This window comes from Adiantum capillus-veneris, chromosome 25, assembly GCF_014529385.1.
Source record: "Adiantum capillus-veneris isolate H3 chromosome 25, ASM1452938v2, whole genome shotgun sequence".
Taxonomy (NCBI): Eukaryota; Viridiplantae; Streptophyta; class Polypodiopsida; order Polypodiales; family Pteridaceae; genus Adiantum; species Adiantum capillus-veneris.
In genome coordinates, this window is record NC_140955.1 from 60,808,634 (window position 1) to 60,830,114 (window position 21,481).

The 21,481-nt window shown below is 40.0% G+C and overlaps 1 protein-coding gene across 2 annotated transcripts; it reads right to left on the minus strand.

Moving 5' to 3' along the window:
* Nucleotides 1-4,951: 4,951 nt before the first annotated feature.
* On the minus strand, nt 4,952-7,598 carry LOC147424969 (L-ascorbate peroxidase 2, cytosolic-like). 2 transcript variants are annotated; one of them, XM_086499587.1, is made up of 11 exons: nt 7,480-7,598; nt 6,692-6,794; nt 6,578-6,611; nt 6,302-6,476; nt 6,163-6,228; nt 6,029-6,077; nt 5,803-5,885; nt 5,641-5,720; nt 5,461-5,563; nt 5,327-5,385; nt 4,952-5,245 (listed from the first exon to the last, which is right to left on the minus strand). In XM_086499587.1, exons 2-11 carry the CDS (start codon nt 6,774-6,776, stop codon nt 5,230-5,232), a joined length of 750 nt encoding a protein of 249 aa, XP_086355713.1. In that variant the 5' UTR covers nt 6,777-6,794; nt 7,480-7,598; the 3' UTR covers nt 4,952-5,229. The 2 variants fall into 2 exon arrangements, with proteins under 2 accessions (XP_086355713.1, XP_086355714.1); XM_086499588.1 differs by having other exon boundaries at nt 6,692-6,799; nt 7,480-7,526.
* Between the last annotated feature and the right edge of the window lie 13,883 nt (nt 7,599-21,481).

Below are 21,481 nucleotides of genomic sequence, written 5' to 3' on the forward strand. Positions count from 1 at the left end.
CGTGAGGGAATTGATGTTGTGTTTTCAAGTGTAAGCTTCGTAATTGAAGCTTCCATCTTTATTGCACCAACAAGTTATTGAAGGAACACAAAGTATTGTATTTTAAAATGTCTCCCTTGATGGGGGAAAACTTATAATACAAAGCCTTTTGGAGGGGGGACAGGCTCCATGTAAATCCGGTCCTCAACTGTTGTCAATAGCTTAATTTCTCTCTCTTTTTGAAGTATTGTTCATGCCTATCTAACTAGGTGTTATGCTTTTGTTGCTCTATCCATCCAAGCACTCTTTCTATGCTCATTAGGAATCTAGTCTTAATGAAATACTCGCTATGTCTATGTTATTTTCCGCTACACATAAATTACTAGACCATTAAATGTTACATGTCCTAAAGTAAAAGTAAAGCGTGTGATGCCATTAGGTTGGGGAGATAAATAGAGGACAAAAAGTATTTCTTAGAACTCGAAACCTTTTTTGCCCTAGATTTTGTCATTTTCACACCTGGCATCGGAAAGAGAATTGCTCAGATAAAAAAGCACCATTAGTTTCTTTTCCCAAGAGATTGTCTCTTCTGCAAAAAGTAGTCTCTATGTCGCTCATGACCGATTGTAGTGCAGCCTACAAAATGGGTCGTCATATCTCTATTTTTTGTCTTAAACGTAAGAAGAAACTTGTTGGTCATAGCACTATTTTTGGTCCTACGCTTGACATTATGGCAGGACGTAATCAAAAAGGTAATTTGTGTTACAATTTTCTTTACTTCAATAATATGCTCCAGTTTTTTCACTCGGTGTATGGATTCCTTTGAGAGGGAGAGGTAGGCATGGACAGACATACATTATATATGTGGATGTTGACACCCTCATCTTCTATGCTATTAAAACAGAAAGAGATCATTGCATGCAAAGCGAGCAAAACTATTGCATTTGTGTACATGTCAATAGAGAAGAGAGAGATGTCTATGTACACATCGACAATTATGCACTCACTTTGAAATTGGGAGGCTTAGGATCTCTATTGAGAAGTAGATTTTCTCAAAATTGGTATGACTTACAGATTTCTAATACTAAAATTTGAATTGGTTATGTAGGCTTTGGAGATGAATTGCTCCATTACTTCGTTAGCATACATGCACATTCAAAAATCTGGCTTCTCAAGCATCCACGTGATTGTCCTCTTTTTGAACGTTTTATTTTAGGGAAAATTACCAAAATACCCCTCTAATTTGAGGAAATTCCCAAAATACCCCTCAAATTTAAAAAATTCCCAAAATACCCTTATATCTATTTTGCTTGGAATGTTCAAGATTTTCTAATCTTCATTAGTTTTTGACAATTGAGATCCGTTTTTGAGTGCTCAGCATGTAATTTGTCACCAGTTACCATCGCAAAAAAGGCAATTATGTCTAAAAATAATGAAGCAATTCATCTCCAAAGCCTACGTAAACAACTCAAATTGTAGTTTTAGCATCTTGTACGATAGACAATTACTCTTCTTGTGAAGACCTACAAAAAAAATTATTTTTCGAGAAATTTAGTCTCACAACAAGGGGTATTTTGGAAATTTTGGAAAATTTGAAGGGCATTTTGGGAATTTATGACAAAATATCGGGGGCATTTTGGGAATTTCCTCAAATTAGAGGGGTATTTTGGTAATTTCCCCTTTATTTTATCTGCACGCTCGTCATGCGTGCTCAGCTTTTCATCGCCGGCAGATGCGAAGCACCGAAGGCTTGTCTCGCAGGCATCTCCCAACCCCTTTGCCTGAGGCTCTACCCTTTCTTTATTGCTTGAGAGCTGAGAGGCACTGTGATACGTGCTCATTACATGAAGCACAAAACGTGCGTGAGGAGGTCTCTTGGAGTGATGGATACAACAGGAGTAGGGTCAGAAAGCTCTTGGCTGTTTTCAACAGATGCAAATCGATGGCCTCTCTCCAGCTGCAATCACGTACGCATGCATCTTGAAGGCATGTTGCTATACGCAAGATGCCAATATGGGCTTGAAAATTATTGTTAAGGGCTGTAGCAAACAATTGTCTTATTGGCAATGCCTTGGTCGATACGTATGCTTAATGTGGTGCACTTTAGAAAGCACAAAATGTGCCTGAGGAGCTTCGTGTCTCGAATGTTCTCTCTCGAAGTGCATTGATTGCGGGATACATGCAACATGAGCAGGCTGTAAAGCTCCCTATTGTTTTCAGCGGATGCAAAGCAAGGGCTCTCTCCATATGCAATCATAGAAGCATGCATCTTGAAGGCATGTGGCTGTACGCAAGATGTCGTTATGGGCTTAAAAATTCACTTTGGTATTGTAAGTCAGGGACTGTTGCAAAAAATTATTGTGGTTGGCAATGTCTTGGTCGCTATGTATGCCAACTGTGGTGCAGGATGTCGTCTTTTGGAACGCACTTATTGTAGGATATGCTCGACAAGCGTCTTGCTAGGAATCTCTCTACAATATTCAACTAGTGCTTTTATTCGGAACGGCTATAAATGATTGCAAGATACGCACAATAGGAGCAGGGATAGAAAGCTCTAGGCTGTTTTCAACAAATGCAAGGCGTTATTTGATTGCAGGGCATGCCCAACATGGCAACGGCATGGAACATGTTGATTGCAAGATTTGCCCAACATGGCAATGACATGGAAGTTGTGGGATGTTTCATGCAACGGGAAGGTCTCTCTCCACATGCAATAGCCTACGCTCGCACCTTCACATGACTGAAAGACTTCATGAGGATATTGCAAGTCAAGGACTATTGGGAAAATATATTGCATCAAGATGTTAACTTCTGCATGAGAGCGTTGAATGCTACTAGAGTCGAGAATGTCATCACTTGGAATGTGGATATGTCCAACATGGCAGCGGCATGTAAGTCATGTTTTGACATATTGCCTTATTTACGAGGTAATTTGTGACATCTCAAATCTCAAAAAGGAATCCAGATAAGAAAATCTTGAAAAAGCCAACCAAAATAAATAAAGGTTATTTTGGGAATTTTGAAAATTAGAGGGAATTTCTACAAATTAAAGGAGTATTTTAGTAATTTTCCATTATTCCAACCATAGCAGACCAACAACTTGCAGGTTTTCTCTCTCCCCCTCCCTCCAGATCCTTCCATTGCTCGTCATGTAATGCTTTCCATGACTCTCTTGCATCCTTCCATTGCTCGTCATGTAATGCTTTCCATGACTCTCTTGCATGTGAGAAGCCTCTCTCTCTCTCTGTCAAACAAGGTAGCCTGTTAAGTGGATTCTACAAGGGCATATACAGCCTTGGAGGAGAGCAAGCCGGTAGAGGAGAGGATTTGGGAGAGGGTTCTCAAGGCACAAGCATCTTCACCTTCAACAAGAGAATCCTGGCTTTCATCGAAGGCAGAGGTGCTGATCTGTTTTTCGTTGTGCTCGTCTGATTTAAAGCTGGGATCTTCGAAGGGATCGAATTCTTCTAGATTCCTCCTCCTCTTCTCTCTTAGTTTTTTTTTTGGTCAAAACCTCATTTTAGGTTCTCAATTGTCAAGTTATTGTCATGTCAAAATTGTACAAATTATAGACACTATCACATGAAAAAGTGGTAAGACCTCCCAAAGTATCTGTTTCGCCTGAGTTCTTATTATTCCCACTCTGATTGTTGTTTGAAGGACATACACACACTTGGATGTTGTCAAGGGAGAGATTCTACTCATTGTTTCAAGTGGTTGAATTCTTCCATGGCCTATAGTCAGTCCATTGTTATTGGTTTGGGCTTGAGTGGAAAATTGTTGGGTTTCAAGTTCAAGTCATTGTGCCTACCCTTGTGGAAAACACATCTATGGTAGAAACCTATGGAGTTTCGCATGATTAAGAGGGTGGCCAACAATGGTTATAGTTATCTACATATTTAAGGAGTTCAAGATCAAAAACATTGCCTTATTTTTTCTTGTGAAAGTGCTCTTATGTTTGCCACATGCGTTGATGGCATTCTCTCCCATCATGGTTCTAACTTCTCCATCACCACCCACCATAGACCTGTTGCCCCAACATGTAAAGTGGCACTACCACCTTTCCACTGTTTTGCAAAGAGAAAATGTTACCCACCACATGCTCCTCAGATTTCTTCAAGCAAGATCATTTAATTCATAAAGGTTACTCATCTTCATGTGTAGCACATGATAGCAAAATGGACATAATATAGATTGAGCTGCTCGCATCTAGCGAGCTCTAAACTAACTATTACTTCTGCTATCAAGCTCGTCGAGCAGCTTCATCTAGTCTCAAATGTAATTGCAAAAACCAACAATCTATCTAGAGCAAGTTCCCCATAGGGAAAAACGATTTGGTATTAAGAGTACCCCATAGCAAAAAAGGATTGCGTATCAAAAAGATAATTGCTTAATCTACAGTCCCACAAGAATGTGAATAAGAGGCATTCAATGTTTCCTCTATAGGAGCGCTAACACCACCTTTGGAGGCCCTTTACTATTCAAATGGCAGCGCCATCACAACCTAAGTGCTTAAACTACCACCGAAGAGCTTTACTACTAGCTTGAATTTCCATGTTTCAACCACCCCCCCCACCCCCCCCCCCCACCCACAAAATAAGGCTTTTACCACCCAAGGTTCACAACAGGCAAAGGCTCCTGAGACTTTGTTGCTACTGCCAGCTCGCATAAAACGATGCACAATATTACATAATACAATACATCTTCCAATGCCATCACACTACCTTTTAGGAGCTTGTTCACTACAGTTTCCATCCCAATTTGTTTTTATTTCCTCTACACAACTTGAACAAATAAGCTCTTTCTGCCAATTCCTTATCCCCTAATTCAACAGATGGCTAATTCCCCCCAGCTTGCTCAAACATGTAAATATCAGAATCTGTGAAGAAACATGTCCTAGGCCATTTTGTTATCACCAGCACACATAAATTAGGACGGTAGTATGAAGACCGCAATGCTATACTCCAGAACATAAGCAAAGGGCAACAACCACACCCTCAAAAAATATTAGCACCTTTCATTTGGATCAACAGTACATAACATTATGTAGCTTCCAATGTTTCACTTAAGGTGGAATCAGATTCGAGTCTAAAACAAAATTTAGAGTAAATAATAATACTCAATGATTGCCTACAATAGCATCTTCTCATTTCTGCACCTACAATAGCATCTTCTCATTTCTGCACGACTTGCGTAATCCAGTATATTTTGGCAGCTGACTTATTCTCTAACGAACATCTAACTATGGCCTCATGCTTCAGCAAACCTGCAGTTATCAATATGCACATGATTGGTTATCGGAATGGCCCTCAATGGGAATTTACAAACAGGTGAGACTGTATCATACCCCAGCTCAGATAGCTGCATGTGAGCTTCAGCATAGTCACAGAAAAAGGCATCTTCATCCTGCAAACAAACCATTTCAGGCTGTCCTTGATCTCTAAAATCGGCTGACAAAAGTGAGGACAAACCACAACCAACCTTGGCATACAACTCCACGAAGGGGCGGAACTTTGGGTCTTCAATCAATGCCTTGTCAGATGGAAGCTGAATCAGACCCTCTCTCTCTCCAGCTACAAGCTCTCTGTAAATCAAGTGGAAAACAATGTTCAATAGTTTGTTCTCTCAATTGGTCATACTTAATTTAGTGAAGAACATTACGTGAAGTAAGAATTATCAAAGCGTAGGGGATTCTCTGTCCATGCTCCTTCAAAACCTGACCTATCTTTGTGGCACCTTCCCTGCAACAGGTGACCATGCAAACTTCAAACAATGCAATATAATACAAACAGTCTCCTAAATAGAGCTTTAAAAGGTACTCACCAAAGTATGCGCGCCAGAAAGTGCTACAATTTCCTTGTCTCCAAGTCCCATATGACCAAAAACATCCCGAAGATGGCTGGGGCCTGCAAGGACTCACAAAGTGTTACACAGAGAGAAATATAAGGCTTCACAAGAGAACAGCTCACTTCCCTGAAAGAAATGCTCGGAAGGAATTATGAATGGCAGAAACCAAAGAGCCCCTTTCAACAGAAGCAAACCATCGTACCTTTTGTGGCGTCAGGCAGCCGACCTTCTTCAGGAGACTCTGTCTTGTCCTGTATATCACAGAAGACTTGCATGGATAAAAACATGTTCTATTTCATAAATAACTGTGCAACTGACATGACAGACTAAGCACACCTGTCTTCCAGGATGAAAAGGGATTTCAGGGCCCCCGGTGACCTCAACAGCGACCACACCAGCAAGCTACAACATCCAAAAATCTCAGTAACTTTGCACAAGTTAATTGTTAATGGGCAAACAAAATGAGTAAGCTTACCTGATAGAAATCAGCATAAGACAAGACTGGGAATTGTTCCTTAATGGGTTCCAAAAGGTTCACAGCGATATAAAGACCTGCGTTTGCTCCATGTGCTAGCTCCTCAGGATTTTTAATGGTTCCAAAAGGCCCACCAGTTTTCGACTTCACGTCAAATGTTCCGGCAGCATGCCAGCTTTAAGAGAGAAACAGTTTCAACTTTTTGCAAAAATGCCAATTGATCACATTCAAATTCAAAGCTGTGCCAGAAAGATGGAAAGAAGGCTCAACACTTACGCAAGGCGAACCATAAGAGGAGCACAGTTCTTTTCTGCAACCATATTTCAACATCAAAATTGTTGCATTCAAACCAGAAGAGGAATGCAAAACAAAATGGGAGAATATCAAGACCTGCAATCAATGCACGTAACTTCCTCTTGGCTTTTTCAACAGCATAAAGGTATTCATCACTGACAGCAGGATAAGCTTTTCCCATGGCTAAAGTAGCTTGATTCTGTGCTGCAAAGAGAGCATTTCAGAATGGAGCATCAACCTATAGTTACAAAACTCTAAAAAATGAGCCAGGAACCTTATGTTGATACTATTTGAAATGGCATAGCTCAACTCAACACATGGAACTCAGAGAAAAACTTAGAAACAGTCAATGTCTACACCAATCCTAACAAAACGTGAGTTTCCAACAACAATATTCACAGAATATATAGGAAATGCAAAGACATCCTACACCGTTCTTCAAGGAGCGCACGCGTTCAAGAAGGGATCGACACCCAAACACTTAACACATGCACAAGTTCATACAAGTACAGGCCTAGCACTGCAACTAATAGCATCACCTGCAAAAGAGTGCATGATTTATGGCTACTTCACAGTGAAGGTGGAGAGGTGTGCACACACGTTGTGTTGTCAAGAGCGTGAGAGCTTGCGCGCGACACGTTCACGCACGCGTTCATGCTAACACGTCCAGAAGCAAATCAATGTCCTAACAACCCTATACAGAGATCAATCACGACTTTGCAGATCGCTGAATGGGATGGACGCTGAGGTCAAAAATAACAGACGAGAGCGCAACCCCAGCCTCTGAGAGATCCCGTGGATCCTCTCTATGAAGCTTCGCGACATCACATGCACAAGCAAGAAAGGAGAAAGGAGAGAGGAGAAGGAAGAGGCCATAGCCATACCTTTTGAGTGACTCGCAGCGAAGAAGACGAGAGCAAAGCCACTGAAGGCGTGAAGTGAACTATAAATATGGAGCAAATGTCTCTATATATGTAATCCTGATACCGACCGTCCGATCACCTTCCCATCAACGGCTCAACCACTCTATTTTTGAACGGCAGAGATTAGTTTGACGCGTACACAATGGCAACGATTGCTCGGTCCCTTGCAGCCCTAAATGCCCACGAGGTAGGCACGCGATTTGAATTTTTTTTCGTTTCGGGCGGGTTGCTCGAGCCAATTTTATGCCCTTGATTGAGCACTAGGCCTCAAAGCAAAGAATGACTTGTGACGGGTGTATGGAATGGTTGTGTGTAAGCACCACATGGCCCATTGCTTATGTCCCTCTCTTTGATAAATGTCATTTGTTGAAGTCGTGGACGCAAAGTCTTGTGTGTAAACAACCTAACACATTTATGAGCTCCCTCCTCTTCTCACACAAGAATAAACAAGTGAAAATTTTTTGAAGTTACCTCATATTAATGGAAAAAAACAAACTTGAATATTTACAATGCCAAGGAGAAATTTGAAGTGATCGCTCACATCTTACATTGCTTATATGGCATTGCAGTATTTGTGGTCATCCCCTCCCATACATGTCCATGTGAAGTACGTGGAAGTAATACATGTACATTGGATCATAGAAAGTGGGTTTAGCTTAGTCTAGTTGGGCAAGTTTTTCTTCCTTTCTCCATTATACTTGTTTTTGGCTCCTTTTGCTCAAGCAAAAAGCCTTCACATGGTAAGGTTTGGGTTACAATACTCAATTGCTCTTCTATTTACACACAAGCATCTGCTAAAAGGTAGGTGTTTATCTTTACTAGTATCCTACTAATATGGTCAAAAAGCTTTTCAATTTCTTGCATCCATTAGCGATAAACCCTTGATTCCCTCACACTCATATCAATGTTAGCAATGTGATGCAAACCTAGTCATTTGTAACTTCTTCTCATGTTGCCATCATTTTGCTTTTGACATTGGCATACCCGTAATGAAAAGGCAAGGGGGTTTGACCCTATCGTCTTCAGCCAGTTGCATCCCTTTTATATACCTTTAGTCTATCTTTAGGCAACCCCTGAACTGGTTCAATCCTACGGCCATGCCCCCCCCCCCCCCCCCCCCCCCCCGGTTCCTACCCTTATCATGACATTACTCCCTCTTGAAGAAGAGTTTTTGTCCTTGAAAACGTTGAAAACAAAAGTAGGAAACCGCTTCTTACACTAATATTTTCCCAAGTGGTACCCTCCTCGAGTCTATCTTTTCACTTGACGAGGACTTGCTGGTGAACATGATTAAAATGTTCATAACTTATGGTGATCCAAAATTCTTTGTAGCTCATAAGGTTAAGCAAGTTGCTCAATCATGTCAAGTAAAATGTCTAAATCAATGGCAATATCTAAGAGCCCTGACTGTTTTCTTAGATGGATGACGTGAAAGATAGGGAGAACTCTAAAATGTGCTAGTAGATCGAGTTCATAAGCACATTACCAATTTTCTTAAGAATATGAATGGACCACAATACCTAAGTAAAAGTTCAGATGGGGGCCCAGTTTTTAAATTGTCTGGATGCTATGGAACCTTGAGAAAGACCCATTCTCCTTCTGTGAAGGAGACCTGGTGGTGTTTCTTATCTACAAACTTCTTATAACGGTCCTGAACTTGTTTAACATTGCTCTTAGCAATCTTCAACATATCAAAATGTTCCTTTAAGAAATTGATTCAAATGGATACACTCATTAGCTAATCCAATTGGCACTAGAAACCGAGGTTGATAGCCATACACGAGCATAAATGGGCTAAACCAGATGGAAACATGCTTTACATTGTTGTAAGCAGATTCCAAAATCTGTAGATGGTCTTTCCAATTCATTAACTTTTTATTTACTAGCATAAGCTCATAGCATATCTTCTAGTACATGATTGACTAGTCCCGAGTTTACGAAATACTCCTCTCTAAAAATGGCCATCAAATTTTTGATCTCTATCACTAATTATATTTGACGGTGGCCTAAATTTTGCTTTTTTCGTGAATAGACATGCTAATTCTAGAGCCTTGACCATTGTTGTTGTGGAAATAAATCTACACATCTTGGTCAAGCCGTCTACCAATACCCAAATAGAGTCATGGCCACAAGCTGTCATAGGTCGATTAACAATGAAATTCATAGAGATGTTTTCTTATTTTTCATTTGGGATCTCTACACGTTGTAAAAGCCTGCCTACCTTGAGATGCTTGACCTTTGTCACTTGACATGTTTGGCAATTTACCACATACTCGTATGTGTCCTTGTATAAACTGGGTAAGTAAAATTGTCATCTTACTAATGCATAGGTCTTTTGAATACCCATGATGACGTGCAGTTGGACTATTTGACACTCAAAAATAATTTGGCACCAAGTGTATGAGTCTTTGAGTACACATATTCTCCCCTTATGGAGTAGATACACATCCTGAAAAAGAGAAATTCTTCAATGGTTGTATTTCTGCTTGTGAGAAAGTATGACTACGTCTAGGAGTGTATTGATCCACTCCCATGATAATGAGAAGGATTCCTCATTTTTTCATGACTCCACATTGTACTCTATGATTGATCTTGCTTGCATTTTCTTTGAAGAGAGGCCAAAACATCACTCATAATTTTTGTGAAAGAAAAAGCATCGATTTCTAGCATGCGGCTCAAAGCATCAGCTACCATGGTGTACCAACTTTATAATACCATAAATGATCTCTACCCATTTAGCCTTGCAACGCTTTAGTCCATTTGATTTGTAAAACACTTAATGATCTCATGGTCAAATACAATTTCAAACTCTGCACCATATAAATAATGTCTACATCGATGAAAGGCATGAACAGTTCTCACTCATACACAGAGAAATTTTTATTGAGGAACATTTAATTTCTTACTTTCAAATGCAATTGGTCTACCATCTTGAAGTTGCTACAATCAAAAAGCATGGCGAGCTTGCAAAAATACATAAATAACACATGTACAAGAGAAAACAACACCTATACACATGTATCCATAATCATCTATAGAGATAAGGAAGGACAAAATAGAGAACCATTCATGGAATTACAATGGTTATCAACACTTAATTGCACAATACAAATTGGAGTAGAGTGTAGACACAAACTTGATAGCTAGATCGAATGAAAGTGAGTACAAAGAATCCCATTATATAAAGTTAGAGTAGGCATCTCATCCGACATGATACATGACATCATAAGAAGCTCCAAATCAACCCAAATCCACTTGAGAACTTGTGGGTGCTCTTTTAGGCGATTTAATGAACCTTTTACTATGTCTAAGTGAGTCCACACCTTGTCCACACTCTCTACAAATGCCCCTCATGGGTACCTACATCCTTTAAAGTGTCTTCTCTACATGCTACCACATGATTCCTACCACTTAGGCTTTCAGTAGACAAGAGGTGTTACACCAGTGAAGGAATGTGTGAATGAAGTGCATGTGCTGCGGGGGGGGAGAGAGAGAGAGAGAGAGAGAGAGAGAGAGAGAGAGAGAGAGAGAGAGAGAGAGAGAGAAAACACGGTGTGGGGTGGAGTAGAGTGTCCTAAAGTAGCACTTACTCCTTATTCTTCTATGTATATAAAGAATAAGCGAGTGGGTTAGTGAAGTCAGTGAGAGTAGCAGACACTGGACGTCTGTCCTAGGGCAAGGCACGTGTCGCCTTTACCCCAACAAGCTTCCACTTAAAGGCGAATGTGTTAATAAATGGGTCCTACTAGCTAAACTACTAGTATGGACAAGAAAATAGGTGAGACACTCTCTCAACCTATGCCCACTAGCGTGCTCACTCAATCTACATGCAACCGTATTGACTCTAGTGATAGGCAAGCGTGCCTAAATGTTACCATATACATGTGGTAGTGATGTGTGTGAACACACTAGGACCGCTGGGGCATTTTTTCCCTCTTTACGAGGTTTTTTTCCCCGTGCATTGTATATACGCCCATCACTCTAGGGCTATCTATCTTTCCATTGCACACTAAGTAACACACTCTCTATTGTGTGCCTTGAGCTTCCTTCGTCTTCTCCAAGGTGTGTGTGTTTCCTTGCAACCTTAATTCCAACAATTGGTATCAGAGTAGGTTGCGTCCTCCCGGGCTCAGCCGCCAACAGCTCCAGCACACGCCTGCTCACTTTCTTCGATTTCTGTGAGCTTTGGCGAGCATTTGCAGGTCGCAAAAATTTTGGGTGAGCTCGTAGAGCTTAGTCTGCTCAGATTTTTTATGCGGGCTCATTTTGATCTCCATTTCCACTACAAGCAGTACTGCACATGCTATTTTGTCATTTTGTGTAAAATTTTTGTCAGTGTCGTTTCCTGCATAACATGTGCCTTACAGTCTTCTACGCTTTGTGCTATATAGCACGTGTTGTTGTTCTCGCTTCGTTTCTCCTCTTTACGGGCAGTTTTCACATCAGGTGCAACATTTACCATGGCTGACAACAACACAGATGTGTTCAAGATGTTTGCTGCTGAGGACAAATTGGATGGGGACAATTATCCTATGTGGGCTTACATGATGCAACATGTTCTTGTGTCAAAGGGCGTCTGGAATATTGTGCAGGGCATTGATGTACGTCCTAATTCTGAGGATGTAAGTGATGTTGAGGATGTGGCAGGTCTTGTTGCAAGGATTGCTGATATGAGAGTTGTTTTGCCTACGGCAGAACAATCTCGTTGGGATGTAAAGGATGCGCAAGCTCATTAATTGATTGCGTCTGTGAAGCGCATTATTGTTCCTCACATTCGTTCAGCAAAATCTACAAAATAGGCTTGGGATATTTTAGCTGGTCTTTATGCAAGTTGCAATGAGGCTAAAATTGCTTTGCTGCGTAAAGAGTTGGAGTTGAAGATTATGCATGAGGAAGATGATATGGACACTTTCCTTACTGGTGTCAAGGATATCAATGAGCAACTTATTTCTGCAGGTGAAGTCATTTCAGACAGTTCCCTTGTGCAGACTGTCCTTGATGCCTTACCAGATTCTTACCAAACTTTTGCTAGTACTTGGAGACTTATGCCCAAGGAAATCCTGAAGTTGTCAAGTTTGATGCATTATGCACATTGTTGTTGCAAGAGTCACTTTCTAGAAAAAACAAGACTAGGCAGCGTGCAGTTGAACAGGATTTTATTGCTTCTCAAAGAAAGGGTGGTAACAGCAATGCGGTCACTTCTTATGGTTCTGCTGTGCGAGTGGCAAAAATTCTGTTCCTAATGCTTCTGTTGGTAGCAATTCTTCTGGAAATTTTGGTGATAAGGGTAAAAAGAAGATGCGTTGCCATTATTGTAAAGCTAATGATCACTTGATCAAGCAGTGTCCTAAGTTGAAGGCCAAAGAGGCTAAGAAGAAAGAGGGTGGTTCCACTGCAAATGCTGGTTCCACTACAAATGCAGCCATTGTTGAGTCTTCTGTGAAAGGAGACTATGATGTTGATGTTGATGCAGAAAAGGGCTTTTAGAGCAGAGTGCACTTACAATCCTACTGTCCACAATGCATGCATGTCAGTTGCTGCAGATTCACATGTGTGGTATTTCGACAGTGGTGCTACAAAGCACATTACCTCACATCGTGAATTGTTCACCTCTCTCGAGTATGTCCTTCATGGAAATTCAGTCACTTGTGCCAACAATGCCTCTTATCCGGTTCAGGGAGCTGGAAAGACTGTGCTTATTGCTTCAAATGGCAATTCTTTCACACTTGTTGATGCACTTTATATACCTAGGATCAAGAAGAATCTTTTGTTTGTATCTGCACTTGCTAGACTTGGACTTGTAGTCAAATTTGTGGATGACAGATGTACAGTTCATGATCTCAGTTTTGGTGATGAAATTGTTGCATCTGGGCTTTTGTGCCGTGGGCTGTATAAGCTCACTTTGTATGATAAGTGTGGACAAAATTTTGCAAATGCAGTTGCAGATTCAAAGGCTCTTTCAGATGCACTTTGGCATGCACGTTTTGGTCATCTGAATTTTGCGAGTTTGCTGCGTTTGCAGAAATCTGATATGGTTGCTTCTTTGCCGCCTCTTGAAGCACCTATCAACATGTTTGTGAAGGTTGTATTTTGGGTAAAATGTAGCATTCTAAGTTTCCAAAGGATGGTTCAGTTAGGGCCACATGCACATTGCAGCTTGTGCATAGTGATGTTTGTGGGCCCATGCAAACCCCATCCTTGGGCAATTACCTGTACTTCATGAATTTCATTGATGATTACTCCAGGCATGCATGGGTATTTCTGCTTAAAGCGAAGTCCGAAGTTTTCATGTGCTTCAAACAATTTCTAGCTATGGCTGAAAATGTCTCAAAATGTACTATGGGCACCCTTTGTTCCGATCGAGTGGGGGAGTATATGTCTCATGAATTTAATGCATTTCTGGCTAGTCATGGGATAAAACACCAATATATAGTGCCTTATACAGCTCAGCAAAATGGTGTTGCTAAGAGGAAAAACAGGTCACTTACGAAAATGGCACGATGTATGGTCAAAAGTCAAGCTTTGCCGCATTCTTTTTGGCTTGAGGCCATCATGTGTGCCACTTATGTACTTAACAGGTGTCCTACGAAAGCTTTGCAGTCTATTACTCCATATGAAGCATGGCATGATAGAAAGCCTTCTATTGAGCACATGCGTGTTTTTCGCTGTTTGGCATATGCTTTGGTGCCACAAACACATCGCAAAAAATTGGATGATAAGGTTGTCAAATGTATTTTTGCTGGTTATAGTGCTGAAAGCAAAGGTTACAGGTTGTATCATCCACAAACAAAGCGTATTTTGGTTTCACGGGATGTAGCCTTGCTGTCATGTACTAGAGACAGTAATGTAAGCTCACAGGACATTTATGACACTTTGTTGCCTCTGTTTGTGGAAGATTCTGTGCAGCCCTTGCTGTCATGTACTAGAGACAATAATGTAAGCTCAGAGGACATTTATGACACTTTGTTGCCTCTTTTCAGTGATGGAAATACGAATGTAGATTCCAATGAGGCAAATGTACAACCTATGGGGGTTTCTGAAAATGTTACAGATCAGCCTATTACTGATGCAAATGTACATGATGTACTTGATGAGGAAAGGGCTGAAAATGAGAAGGCTAGAGGTATGCCAAAATGGCAGGTGCATACATTACGTGACAGTAAATTGGATGCACCTTGTCTAGTCGTACTCGTTCAGGCTCTCACCATGCATCTTATGCATTGATTGTTAGTCTTTGGCTGTGTCTTTTGATGAAGCACAGAATTCAAAAAATTGGATGGCTGCCATGCAATCAGAATATGATGCACTCATAGAAAATAACACATGGACTTTATGTGATTTGCCTCCTGGCAAAAGGCCATTGGTACGAAGTGGGTTTACAAGTTGAAACACAAGTCGGATGGTGAGATCGATCTCCATAAAGCTCGAATTGTTGCAAAGGGTTATGCACAGCAAAAAGGCATAGATTATAAAGAGACTTTTGCTCCGGCTTGTCGTATGTCTACTGTGCATTTTCTATGTGCATTGGCATCTCATTTTGGTTGGGATGTACATCAATCAGACATTGTTACTGCTTTCTTGAATGGTAACATATTTGAGGAAGTTTATGTAACGCAGCCTCGTGGTTTTGTCAAGAAAGGACAAGAGGACAAAGTGTGCAGATGTAAGAAGGCTTTGTATGGGTTGAAGCAATCTCCTCGTGTTTGGTATGAGAAAGCTGACACTCATTTGGTCAAACAAGGCTTTCGTAACAGTCCAACAGAAAGCACATTATATGTAAGGTGTGAGGGTGATGTACTTCTCATTGTGGTTCTTTATGTCGATGATTTGTTGATCACTGGACCAAATGAGAGACATATTGCTGAATTAAAGACTGTTTTGAATGTTACTTTCAAGATGAAAGATTTGGGACTGTTGCATCATTACTTGGGTATACAGTTTAAGCAGTGTGATGGTGATATTGCCTTGTGTCAGAAAAGTTACATAGAGACATTGCTATGTAAGTTTGGACTTGAGGATTGCAAACCTATTGCCATTCCCATGGAAACAGGTTCAAAATTGAGTCTTCATGATGCTGGTGATCCTGTAGATGTCGCTCTTTATCGAGCTGTTATTGGATGCCTCATTTATGTATGCAACAAGAGGCCGGATATTCAGTTTGCAGTCTCACAGGTCAGCAGATTTATGCATAGCCCAGGGTCTAAGCATTGGCAGGCTGTCAAGAGGATTTTCCACTACATTAGTGGCACTTTACATCTTGGCTTGTTTTATCCCAAGGGGGGATCATTGCCGCCAGGCTTACATGCTTTTTGGGACTCAAATTAGGCTGGTTGTTTTGACATGCGAGTGTCCACAAGTGGTTTTTGTTTCATGCTTGGCAGTTCATGTATATCATAATTGAGCAAGAAGCAACCTACTATGGCCACTTTGAGTTGTGAGGCTGAGTATAGGGCAGTCTTCACAGCTACGGTTGAGTGTGTATGGCTCAGACGCTTTATGGCTGATTTGGCTGTTGGACAGGACATTGCCAGCACTATCTACACTGACAGTTAGAGCACATTGGTGACTGCAAGGAACCCAGTTTTTCATGCTCGCACAAAGCACATTGAGGTGCATTACCACTATGTCAGGGAGAGACTCTTAGCAGTAGAGATCAGCTTGGCTTATGTGCCAATAAGGACAACCTTGCAGATCTTTTCACAAAGGCATTGTCTCATGAGAAGCTCAAAGATTTCCGCAAAGCTTTGGGCTCACTCCCCTTTGTGGGCTGATCATGTCCTTAGGGCATGACACTTCCATTTACTCATGTGCCAACTCGTTCACCGCATCACTCCAGGGGGGTTTTGTTACCATATATATGTGGTAGTGATGTGTGTGAACACACTAGGACTGTCGGGGCCTCTTCATTGTTATTTGCATACATTGCATCATCAAGACTACTCATCATGTATGGATGTATCATTTCCGACACTGGGATAGCTATGTCCCTCTCATTCATAGGTGGAACTATGTGTCCTGGCATCAACTCATCAGTCGCTAGCATGAGCATATCAAAAAGCTCCATGTCCATCATCTCTACCTATGTTTCTAGGGAGCATACCTACTCTACCTTTGTCTGCATTGACTCTGATGACACCTTTTGTGTCTCACTAGAGCACTACCACTCTAGCTCTACATCTACAGACATGTCTTGCACAACACTCTGGAGCTCATCTACAAAAGATATGTGTCTAGTCTCTCACTGACATGACTCTAATGTAATAATGACTATGATGTCTCGCACCTCAAATACATGCATAGGGTATACCAAGCCACTCTGGGCTCCCTTGGCAATCACGAGTGATCTACAATGCATCTAGATAGACTACTCTCTAAGCAATATGTGACATCCATAATCTATTAATTGTCTCACTAAGATCAAACTATGTCTCAACTGATGAATATATAGCACATGTCATAGTGTATAAGATGCACCACTAGGTAATGACAAGCAAATCTCTCATGCACTTGCAATGTCAAACTCTGAACCATCAGCCAAGTGTACACGACCAAAGCTCCCACTAGAGAAAATGCTAAACCACTCAGGATGTGGTGTGACATGGAAAATTGCATCCTTATCTAGCAACCAACGACGAGGAGAAGTGCCACCTCTCAAAACCCTACAATCTTAGACCAAAACCAAGCTAATTCGAGCTATCTCCAATGAAATACACTAGGAGGTAAAGGCAAAAAACAAAAATTAAGAGAATGTTGTCATAATTGTACTCGCAAGAAACTAGAAGGATGCTATCGATTTCTTCTTTAGCTTCTTCTTTGTCTTCTTCTACCAAAAAAAATGATCTTATAGGCTTTAGACTGTTGCTAGTACTGCATTCGTCTTTCTTGAAGCACTTTGAAGGAGGATGGCCCTTCTTCTCACAAATTTCTAGAAGCCTTCGATGCTAGGCAATCTTTGGCTATATGTCCCTCTTTGCCATAATTGAAACATGTTTTACGCTACTCTCCTTGAAATCAAGTTCCTCCTTTGCTTCTCCTCTGATTGTAAACAATTGATCATATCTTGCAAGTCGGGTGTTTGGTCCTCTCTTTAATGATGGTTATTATTTGCTCAAAGCTATATGGCAAGGCTCTTAGTAGGACGGCTCTCTTTTCCTCCTCTGGTACACCATACTTCACATAACGATAGTCTTTATCCATGGTCTTACAAAGAGACGACCACACACACACACACACACACACACACACACACACACACACACACACACACACACACACACGCGCGCGCGCGCTAGTTCTTAATCCAATATTTAGGGGGTAATGAATTCCAACTTTTCGGCTCAAGGGCTCAATTGGAGAACCCTTCTGCGAAGAATTCCCAACATAAACATCAACACAAGAAAGGTTGTGAAGGGAGTTTAATGTTGAGCTATATTTTGCACAGAAAAAAGGACCAAAAGAAGCACTTTTAAGCACAAAGGGAGAGGCTTAATTACACATTAGTTATCCTTAGCACTAACTAACTCTCCTAATAGCTGAAGGTAGTGTCTTGAGAGCTCTAAGTCTCAAGAACATTCCCAATAGCTATGGGATTGGTTACTTGACATAATTAAATGAAGTAAAGAGAGAGTGGAAGCTATTGATTAAGGATATAGTTAATGATTTGGAAATGTCAATCATGACTACAAGATTTGATACCATTTATAAATATTAGCAAGGATAAAATAGAGAAATTCATGGCATTAACATGATAATCAACACAAAATTGTACAATAGAGATTGGAGTAGATTGTAAACACAAACTTGATAACTAAACTGAATGACTGTGAGTACAAAGAAACTCATTTTATAGAGCTAGAGTAGGAATATCATCTTTAATCATATATGACATCATAAGAATCTCCAAATCCACTTGAGACCTCATGGGTGCTCTTATAGGTCATTTTAGGAATCCTTGTACTAAGTCTAGGTTAATCCATACCCTCTAGAAATGCTTGGTACTTTAGGTGTCTTTTCCACATACTATCACATGATTCCTACCACCTAAGCAATAAGTCAATCATGTCTTTGCCACACATTAGCTACAATAAATAATCGTTAATGCCTCATATTCAAATACCATTATGTACATCTCCCTTAAGAAAGAAAATGTTCTCAGTTTTTATCTTTTGAATCTGCAAGTCATATTTGTCAAAAACATGGGTTTAAATTACGTATCAAAATAAAATTTCACAAACTGACATGGACTAATTGTCTTATGCCTTTTGTCATCCACATATTGCATATCCTAGTTTCACATGTCATTAAAATAAGGAGTATATGTCATACCTTGACATAACAGAATATCATTGGTCACACATTGTTCAATAACCAAGTTCCATTAATGTAAAGTCCAAAACCAATACTACCAATAATATATCACAATCATAAACCAAACCAAAATCCAAATCCATATCATTCAAATCATTTTCCATCATGTACATGAGTTGACAAAATCACCCTAATAGTGCGCGGTGTCCAACCACCCACTGTAATATGATTTTGTAATTGGTATTGCCTAGACTAGTGAATCGACACGGATTAGGCGTGCTATCAAAATTGGTAAATATGTGCTTATGTTGCCTAAATTGATGGATCCATACTTATACTACTTAAACTGGTGAATTTGATATTTCTGGTCGTGTTGCTTAAATTGGTGAATTTACACTAGTGCTGGCCAAACTGGCAAATTTGAAGTATTCATTGTTGTTGCTTAAACTAGCAAACTTACACCAAGATTAATATTCACACATTTTCTAAACTGACAAATCTGTGTGCAGGTGACCAATGGACAAGGTATTACAAAAGCATAGTACATTTTCTGTCTTCTTGGATTCAAAATATGAGCGAGTTTCAGAGAAACTTTAAACTTGAATATGCATTGCTCCAAATGACCCTTGCTTATCTATATGACTTCATCTGCTTAACTAAAACTAATTTCTAAAACAAGGAACATTAATATTTGTCAACAATTAATGTGAAACTATGAAGGTATAAATTTGGTGTTATATTTGAGCTGTTATCAACAAAGAATGAGAATTGAATAAAAGGTATACATCTACTAGAAAATAGGCAAGGTGCAAATAGTATTTAGTAGGTTATTATTTAAATCACCAAAAGGTGGAGGTATGGAGAGGAGAAAGGTTGAGGGGGCATGGATTTATTCATAGATGCAAGTTAAAAGTGGCATCACAATCTCTATGAATAACACTAAAAGTATGAGAAAAATGGGTACAATAAGGTTAACTCAGATGGGGGAGGGTATAATTGAAGCTACAGACATCTATGATGTAAGATTCAATGCTAGCTACTTTGCTTTGAAAAGAATGAATTCAGATTCCATCGGTGAAAGTAAACTTCGATGATAAAGTCCGAGCTCTCATAATAATATTTTCCCTTTTTCAGATAGTTGGGATAGTCTTGTGATGGCCGTAAGTAATTCAATCTCTAGTACAAATACTCTCAAGTTTGATGATATTGTGGGTGTTCTCTTATGCAAGGAAATGCGAAGAAAGAGCACAAGTGAAACATCAAGTGATGCATTGTCAGTAGAAACGAGAGGAAGACCAAAGGAGAGATTCAAGAACCAAAGGAGTCATGATTGCTCAATGCATAGCAAGTCAAAAACAAAGTCAATTCTAGAGCATTGGAGTTGTGGCAAGAAGGGCCACATAAAAAAAGATTGTTGGTCCAAGAAGAAGGAGTCGGAGTCTCAAGAGAGTAAACCAACATCAATGATAATGATCAATTTCCATTACATTAATCGTATAAAGACATAGGTAGGCATTGCCTTGCGAGGCTCAATATGCTTTAAAAAACATTATAACTCAAACTAACTTAGTTTGAATACTATTACACCTTTTAGGGTGTCCACACTCCATTGGAGGTGCTCAACACAATAGATATTTCAAAAATTAAGAGCACTTTTACAAATGATGATGATAAACATCGGGAAGATATACAAAGGAAAAAAATGGAAATTGATTTCCTTGTTATTGAAAACACTAGAAAAATAAGATCTAATTATTTAAAATGGATTCTTCTTTCCATCAATGTAGTGGATGTCCACTTTCCAAGTGTAACCATATTGGCGATGGGTGGGAGTCATATTCTTCCATTTGGCTTAACTTTGTTGAGGTTTTCTAGATAGCCAGGTTCCATAGTCCAAGCGAAAAAATATGGCTTGTGCTCATCATACATTGATAAGTTATTGGTAGGTGGGATGTGCTATCTATCATGTATCTTTACTCTTGCTTCAATTAGATAGAAGTGTGGGGATTGGTAAATCCATTGGTCCCCTATGCAAATGTCTCGAAAATCAAGGACATTCACAGTTTATGAAACTAGTTACAATATGATGTGTATCAGGTGGTGTGGGTTATGACACAAAATCCTACCAAATACCTCATGGAAAAGGACTTGAGGGGTGGAAGGAAATAAATAGCAGATGCTATTTTTACCAATCATATCCCATACTTGAAACATAATACTAGGGAAATAGGCCCACTGCTAACTTAACAAAGTACCTTGTGGGCTTGTGTTGTTTCCACCATGGGCAATCGTAGTAAATCAAAAGTATTGATGTCAATTATTTTGTTGGGAATGCCGACTTTGCCTATCTCTCACCTATATGTAGTTTTTCCTTGGCCTCTTCATTGCTTGGGTGGGGAGTATTGAAGTTGGGTTTGCCCCTCCAACAAGAATGTATTGACCAATGGTTTTAGCCGATTAGTGTCCCAACTAACTTGTCTTGCCTTCTCCAACTTAATCAATCAACAAAGAGGAACCCAAGGTAATGGAACATTGTGCTCCACCTACATGGTACAATATATGTTAAAACCCACGCTGGGCAACAATTATTGCTTCATTACACTTAAATGCTCTTATATACCTTCACGTTTTGAAGATGTTTTGGCAACATATCTTG

What these genes read in the sequence shown, in the direction of transcription:
- LOC147424969 (XM_086499587.1), bottom strand. Translation starts at nt 6,776, where the DNA reads ATGGGAAAAGCTTATCCTGCTGTCAGTGATGAATACCTTTATGCTGTT. An exon ending in CCTCTTATGGTTCGCCTTGC is followed by an intron (nt 6,477 to 6,577) that starts GTAAGTGTTGAG and finishes TCTCTCTTAAAG; the next exon opens with CTGGCATGCTGCCGGAACAT. An exon ending in CTTTTCATCCTGGAAGACAG is followed by an intron (nt 6,078 to 6,162) that starts GTGTGCTTAGTC and finishes TGTGATATACAG; the next exon opens with GACAAGACAGAGTCTCCTGA.